This window comes from Limulus polyphemus, unplaced genomic scaffold, assembly GCF_000517525.1.
Source record: "Limulus polyphemus unplaced genomic scaffold, Limulus_polyphemus-2.1.2 Scaffold4659, whole genome shotgun sequence".
Classification (NCBI taxonomy): Eukaryota; Metazoa; Arthropoda; class Merostomata; order Xiphosura; family Limulidae; genus Limulus; species Limulus polyphemus.
The window spans coordinates 2,468-10,202 of record NW_013670269.1 but is presented as its reverse complement, the minus strand read 5'-3'; the positions used below and the strand labels follow the sequence as shown (position 1 = coordinate 10,202).

The following is a 7,735-nucleotide window of genomic DNA, read 5'->3' as shown; positions in this document are numbered from 1 at the left end:
AAGAATTTAACTAATGAATCATACTAAAATTTAAATTACAATTTACAATTTGATACCAAACTTATTGACATACATTCATAAAATAGTAGTTCAATAAAATTTTTAATGCGAGTCTACAAACGTGATGACACGGCCTTTGATCTGTGACCATAGGAAGGCCCGTAGAGATATGGTTAATAAATACCACTAATTCCAACAATCAATTAATCAAAATTATGATGAAATCAATTAATGTCACAAAAATAATAAATTAAATAAAATTTGTATTTCTGATTGTTCCAACTATTGAGTATTCGAAACATTGTCATTATGATTTTGTATTATTATTTTTGATTAATTCAAGGTTGTTCATCTTAATTGATTAGTGTGACAACTCACAAAAATAATTAGCTAAATGAAATTAGTGTTTCTGATTATTCCTTTTTTCTATTATTCCAACTATTCAAGTGATCAAAAAACTGACATTATGCTTGTTGTTTTTTTAAGCACAAAGCTGCATAATGCACTATCTGTGCTCTGTCCATCACAGGTGTCAAAACCTGACTTATGGCTTTATAATATTTTTAGTAGTTCAACTTTGGGCCAGCATGGCCTGGTATTAGATGGGTGAGTGGGGGTTACCTCATGATTCAAGAGTCTCAGTTTCAATTCCCTTTGCTACCAAACTTGCTTTTTATATTTGTTTCTTTATTTTTGAGTTATGGCAAAGCTACCAAGACTATCTGCCACTGTTCTTAATTTTCAACTGCTGACTAGAGGGAATGCAACTCGCCCACCACTAACCTTTGGGCTACTTTTGTGTTAAAGTGTAAATTTGCTTCTTTTTCTTTAACGTTGTGTTATGTTTCTTAATTTATAATTGCATAACTGTATTCTTTGATATTGAATAACATGTAGAATCTCCTTTTACAGTAAAATTTATAACTTGTGTAACTGCAAAGATGTAGGTTCAGCTCTACCAAATTTGCATTTATAAATGTATAAGATGAATGACCAATCATTGGTATTTCATAGTACACACAGATGTTAGCATTTTCCTTCACTGAAAATGTATTTCCGATAAATACTTACCTTCTCTCACAAAATAACTTTCCTCAAGTAGCACTGCCATCTATCGATGCAAATTTTCAACATATCCCACTACCCTTCCACCTCCCATTTCTACATATCCACATGCAAATGATCATGCAGCAGCTCTCCACCAATAAGAGCACAACACCACTCCTATCATAATCAGTGCCCTCTTCACATCTGCACTTGTTAATCACTTCAAGATTGATCAGAAGACCTACACCATATACCATCGGAAATGGGGAGGCTGGGTGGGAAAGGTGATGGGGGTAAGTATCTATTGAAAATACAATTTCAGTGTAGGAAAATGCTATCTTCTGATACAATATCTTACATGCACTCACAAAATACTAGAATCCCACAATGAACCAGTAGAGGGCCACTAAAAATTATCCCACTTTAGGAAGTGCCCAAAGAGAGACGAAAAAGGTATGGGACCAAAAGAGAAAACATCACACCTCAGCAAGAGACTACACCACATCTGATCCAGGTATACTTTTTGCTCTTTTATGACAATGCTGCAAACATAAAATGCTGAAAAACATGAAGGAATCCCAGAATATGTATGTCCGAGGAATTGGACTTCTGGGTGTTGAGTGGCTAGGGCATGAGAGACTGTAGTGGTAGTTTGACCTCATCCAACACCAGGCAGGATCTTCAGATGATAGAAGACCACAACTGTAAGTGAATCACAACAGACTAATATTGCGATAGTATTAGAGAAAATAGTTGGGCTTGTCCACTGAGGTTCTAAAGAAATTGAACAGGCCTAAGTGGACTTTTGATAAGAAAAGGAGAACTATACATGTACTGATATAACGTTTACAATATGCTTATATTCTGTATAATGTGAACACTTTATTGTACATATGTTTAACTTCTTCCGAATAAAGTGTGTGCTGTTTATTCATCTGTAGAAGAATCCTAAGCCCAACAACTACATAGTATATATTTAAACTATTAAGAAATATAAGTAGAAGCCATTTATTTCAACAATTGGCAAAAAAAGAAAACCAGAACCAATACACATATATAACATTATTTTTTTATATCTGACAAAGAGATGCCTGATTTTCATAAAAAATGAGTTGAGGAGGTGATTGGCAGTTTTTTTTAACAGTAGTTTTTGTCATATCATAGCTAAACTATCTGAAAGTCCAATAATCTTTTAATCATATTGTATAGTATAAATGTTAATGTCAATCGGTCTTCTCATTTGATACAAACTTTACGGGTTATTGCATTTTTATAGGACAGATGAAAAATAACAGCACTATATAAGGGAAGAACAACAGGATATAAAGTTAGTACCTCATGTTGTACGCTGATGACTCTGAGCCTACACCCAAGCCCGAGAGGTTGGTATCCAGGTCAGCTGCTAGAACAGAATCAATTTCTTCAACTAGCCACAAGGTTCTGTCTTTTGCCATGACTCCAGATACTGTCTTTTCTGCAAACATAACAAGATCATTTCTAACTACCACACAATATGAAACAATACAAGCAGTGGCATAGTGCAAAGTGGCAGGGTTTCCCCACAAAAAACATGTTAGGGGCTTCCTTTGGACATTTTGGAAAGAATTGAATTTAGGACTGACTGTCTTTTCTGCAAACATAACAAGATCATTTCTAACTACCACACAATATGAAACAATACAAGCAGTTGCATAGTGCAAAATGGCAGGGCTTCCCCCCAAAAAACATGTTAGGGGCTTCCCTTGGACATTTTGGAAAGAATTGAATTTAGAGCTGACCCAGGTAGCCCAGGGTTCCACCCTGAGATACTTCTTACCATTTTAAAATAGACTCACCTGCTTGCTCGTTGCCTTGACAATGGCTATGCACAAAGAATTTATTTTGTCTTTTCTGCAGCAAAAGTGGCAACAGGGCTTTTAAACTAAACAGTCACTATAGGGGATCCAGGTTGGGCCATCTAACAATGTTAATACAGGCTTGTGTAAGCTCCAGAGCGCAAATTACAAAGTATCTCTCATTTCCCTACCATCCTTGTTGTATTTTTAAAATTCTGTGGGCATGTGCCAAATGCACTTTGATAAGTTATAAGTAAGAAATTGGAGGCTGCAGTGGGGGCATTTGCTATGCCACTGCATAGAAGTCAGTTATGTCAGCTGTCCATTTATATGCATCTCCAAAAGTGATTTAAAGCCATCCCTTAACTTTGGTATCAGTTTTATAAAGGTGCAGTTATCTCTTCTGTAATACATGAAAACAAAGCAGAAATCAACAGAAATTAAAAAATATGTAATCTGAGAATTTTATGTACCAGGGGGCTTTACATTTAGCTGATTTTTTTGTCTACTGCAGAAGTAGGAAGATTCAAGGAGGCTGAAGGCCCAATTACCAAATGTAATTTCTTCTTTCTGACACGTCAAGTGCAATAGAAAAATGAGGCATGCATTTTTATACATGGTTTTTCTTGCTTCCTAGACAAAACAAAACATATTGAAATTTAAAACATATGCACACTTGTATGAAAAAAAAAGTGTTACTGTTCTTTTTAAATGCACCAGTGAATTGATATGGCTTCAGCTGTCACTTAATAAATTATATTTTCTATGTTATTGTCAAATCATTATATTACAAAAATTTGAATGTTATCATTAAGCAAAATCTTGCTAGTAAGCATACATCAACAAACTGGCATTTCATGAGCTGCATAATGTCTCCCAGTTGTGGATTTTGTGTCTTATTTATATTGATAATTTAGCAAAACAGTAAAAATGAAATAAATATTTAACATTTAATAAAATCTCCAAATGTCCAAAGTGGTTTTAGTTTTTATACACATGAAACTCATCTCTTGTGAACATATGTTGACTGATTGTATTTAATAGGCTTACTTAACATTAAGCTGGCACACAACAGCAGTGTTTTATTGGTCAGAAAGTAGAAATTCACTAGTAGTATGCCAATAAATGCCTAAGATAGACATGTTTCTTAAAGAAAAAACAACAACAACATAGGCTCCAAGTAAAAAATCAGGTTGGCTCACAAAGGGTATAAAGGACAAAACTGAAGAAAATTATTACAAATTTAAGAATTTTAAATTGAGTGCTTTGACTGGAGATTCCAAAACTTATAGAATAACAAGAGTTGATGAAATAGAAAATCAGGAAATTAGAAAAACTATATGAATAAAGGGTTGGCTGAAAATGTAAAAAAAAAAAAATTAATAGTAAGGATTTCTTTAAATACATTAAGGGTAAATAAAATGTTAGGATGGGAGAAAGGCCTCTGATGATTATGAAATGGCTGGGTAATACTGAATTCTACTTTGCTACAGTTCTTACTAATGACAATATAAGCAATATTCTTCATCCAGAACAGTTGCCAGATGGTAAAAGAGAGCGAACAAGATGATCACATAAATTCTCAGCTTTTTAAGAACAAATTGGGAAGTTTAAAGAGTGATAAAACTCCAATGCCAGATATTTACACAAGGGTTTTAAAGAAGTTGAGGATTGGATATGTAAGCTACTTGCTATTATTTTTTTCTAAGTCCTTGAATAGTAGGCAGCTGTCAGAAGATTGGAACTTGGCTAATGTTACTCCTCTTTTTAAGGTAGGTAATAAAAATTATCCCAGTAATTATATGTCCAGTACTCTCACATCAGTGGTGGGAAGTTTTTAAGCATCATAAAAGATGCTTTGCAAAGTCATTTAACAAAGTTAAATTCAGCATGGTTTCATTAGGGGAAAATATTGTTTTACTCTTTGTAAATTCTTTGAAAAGGTTATGCTTATACAGATAAAAGTACAGTTGTGGATTTGGATTTAATGAAAGCATCTGATTGATCAGTCTCTTAAGCCATCCAAGCAGTGTGCTGTCAATGGTGGCAGGACATACAGGATTGCATGTACAGAAATAATGAATACAATTCTAAAGAGGTTATAATATAATTGTTTTGGTCATTTGTTAAGCAACATTTGGAGTAGTGTGTTCAGGCTTGGGCTCCTTACCTTAGAAAGGACACTGAATTGTTGAAAAGAGTTCAGAGGAGGGCCACTAGGATAACAGAATAAGATGGTATCTGAAATTGTTTTCTCTTTAAAATGGGGACCTAATTGAGGCATTTGAGATTGTTAAGGGAATTGATGGTGTTGATGCATCATTTTTTAATCTTACTTAATGGTGAGAATGGTAGGACTAGGAGATACAAATATAAAGTTTGGCAGAGTAGGAGTCATCTTCAGCTAAGACAGCTTTATTTTTCTAACAGAGTAGTTAGTCTTTAGAATGGTTTGTCTTTAGATGTGATAGATGTACTTAATTTAAGGAAAGGCTTGATAAATATTTGAATGAGGGCTAGTTTCAACTGTTTATTTTTATTTTAAAGTTTATTTACTTAAGGGATGGAACAGTCTAGATAAACCAACAGGTCTCTTGCTGTTCTTAAATTATATAAATATATATAAAATACATATTTTTTACATCTCATGTACTTTAAGTCCAAAGTAAACATCTTTCAAGGGCTTTAGTAGTTTATCTTAAAAATAATACAAAAGCAAAAGAATTTCAAAAAAATGGCAAAGTTAGTCATTAATTCTATTGCATTTAATATTAAAACTTTGGTTCTTGTTAAGGTTAAACTAAACACACAATTAAAGTTTGGCAAACAATTTCCTATCTTAATATGCCAAAATTAATAATTATTTTTTACTTCCAAATAGAAGTTGGCATTGTCAAATTTTTATTTTATGTTGTAAGTTAAGTGTATTTCAATACTTAACTATGTCACATTAATGACTAACTGTGATATATTCCTGACATAAAAATAGCACTACAGCAGCAGGACTTGCTTTAAAATTGAACATCATATTACTAAACATGTAGTTATGGCATACTAAGTGTACACCTATGATACATATTTTTCAAACCTATATTATCAGGCAACCAAGGTTAGAATTAGAAGCAAAAAGACAAATAACACTTTATTTCCCAATAATATGAAAACTAAAATGCTGCAATTTCATTTAAAAAATCTAAATGCATAGCAGCTAACTAGCTAGCACTTTGAATTGGTGTTCCAATACACATTAGAGGCAACAATACTTCCTGAACCTGTTGCAACATTTAACTGTTCATCACTTATACCAGTAATAACAATAATTGATAACAATTTGGTATTTTGTTTAAGATTAGGAAAAAGAAAAATTTGACAACAGATGTCTTTGTTTTTCACTATTGTAGGAAGGTAAAAGTACTTGTCATACCATTACTTTGTGTGAAAAACTAAATTTAAGAAAATAATGGATGACCTAAGACACTTTAACTCATCATATCACCTGTGTATATATATATATAGTTTGAACTAACAGCAAGAATTATCATCATGCACACCATTCCATAGAAAATAAAAACTTGAATATCATATCATTAAATTTTTTGTCAGTACATCAAGCTTAACTCACATTTTACGACATCATCCAAGATAAATTCATCAAAGTACTCTCAGAAATCTGACTAGACAGTACTTATACAAGACTATTTTATGCATAACTAAGCCAAGATGAGCTGTCTGCACAGAATAATTTTCACCTGGCTCTATAGCTTATGTACATTTTTGTTCTGAAATAAAAGCAGAAGAGAATAAAATTTTTAAACATTTGGTAATAATATAATGCTAATCGAATGGTAGCTGTAAAACAGTGTAAGTATAATTTAAAATAACTCACTGAAGCATAATTCTTACATAACTTCTTACAGTTAAATTAACTGTCAATGTGTCAATATATCAGAAGATATAGAGAGCTAATGCGTGCACAAGTTACACTTATAATATGTCTATATAATCTAAACTTTTTTAGGCTATTAAAGTTCATATGTTTAAAGTTTAAACTAAATTAAATTTTGCAAAAGACCGCTTGCTAACTGAACATTGGAAACCGAAATCCGACACCAAACTCCAAAGTTGGAGCCGAACGAGTATTCTCAAAAGTTATATACATATATTCGTTGGCATTCGAATTCATATGCTGTAAACTAAATATGATTTGTCCTTTTAATTATAAAACTGCAATAAATTAATATAACATATTTAAGTTATATGCTCACGAAAGTATAATTTTAAAACTATTTTTAAAGTTTTACTTAGTTTTAGTTTTACGCGTGTGTGTAATTTTGTAAATTGAAATGTATTACCTTTAAATCTAGAAGCTACCAATATAACGCTGTGCCTTTTACTTTACTATTGTTGTATTGAAGCTATTAAGAAATTCCCTCGGAAATTTCCAAGGAATTAACGATGACTATTTCTTTTTTTTAAGTATTCAATTTTTACGTGATCCATTACGGTAAAAACCCATGACAGTGACGTAAGATTTAAACATGTTTTCGCCCTCTGAGAGAAGAAAACAAATTACTTACTTTTGTATTCATAATAAATAAAAATAACAAATTTTGTTTAGAGAAAATGAGAGACAAAAATAGCATAAATATTATGATTAGACAATGGAACAAGTAAGCTAAAAGAAATAAGAAAGTTTAATTTAAAATAATGTATTACAATTATTTCAAATGTGCTTTGATATGGGCCCATAATATATCTATCAAGTCTAGAATTTTTGAATTCCTATTTGCAGAAGGTTGAGTGCATTGTTACGTCTCTGTTCGTTTGGTAATTTTCCGTAGAAATTCTTTCCC

At 32.2% G+C, this 7,735-nt stretch overlaps 1 protein-coding gene across 1 annotated transcript in view; it reads right to left on the bottom strand.

The window, feature by feature from the left end:
• LOC106471501 (transcription factor CP2-like protein 1) overlaps positions 1-7,358 on the bottom strand; it is a gene marked incomplete at its 3' end in the record, with an annotated part of 68,247 nt that extends 60,889 nt beyond the window's left edge. The window contains exons 1-2 of the mRNA XM_022400112.1: positions 7,235-7,358; positions 2,383-2,521 (exon numbers count right to left, since the gene is read on the bottom strand). Of these exons, the coding sequence (XP_022255820.1) occupies positions 2,383-2,501 (119 nt within the window). The remainder of the gene's footprint in view (positions 1-2,382; positions 2,522-7,234) is intronic.
• Positions 7,359-7,735: the final 377 nt, after the last annotated feature.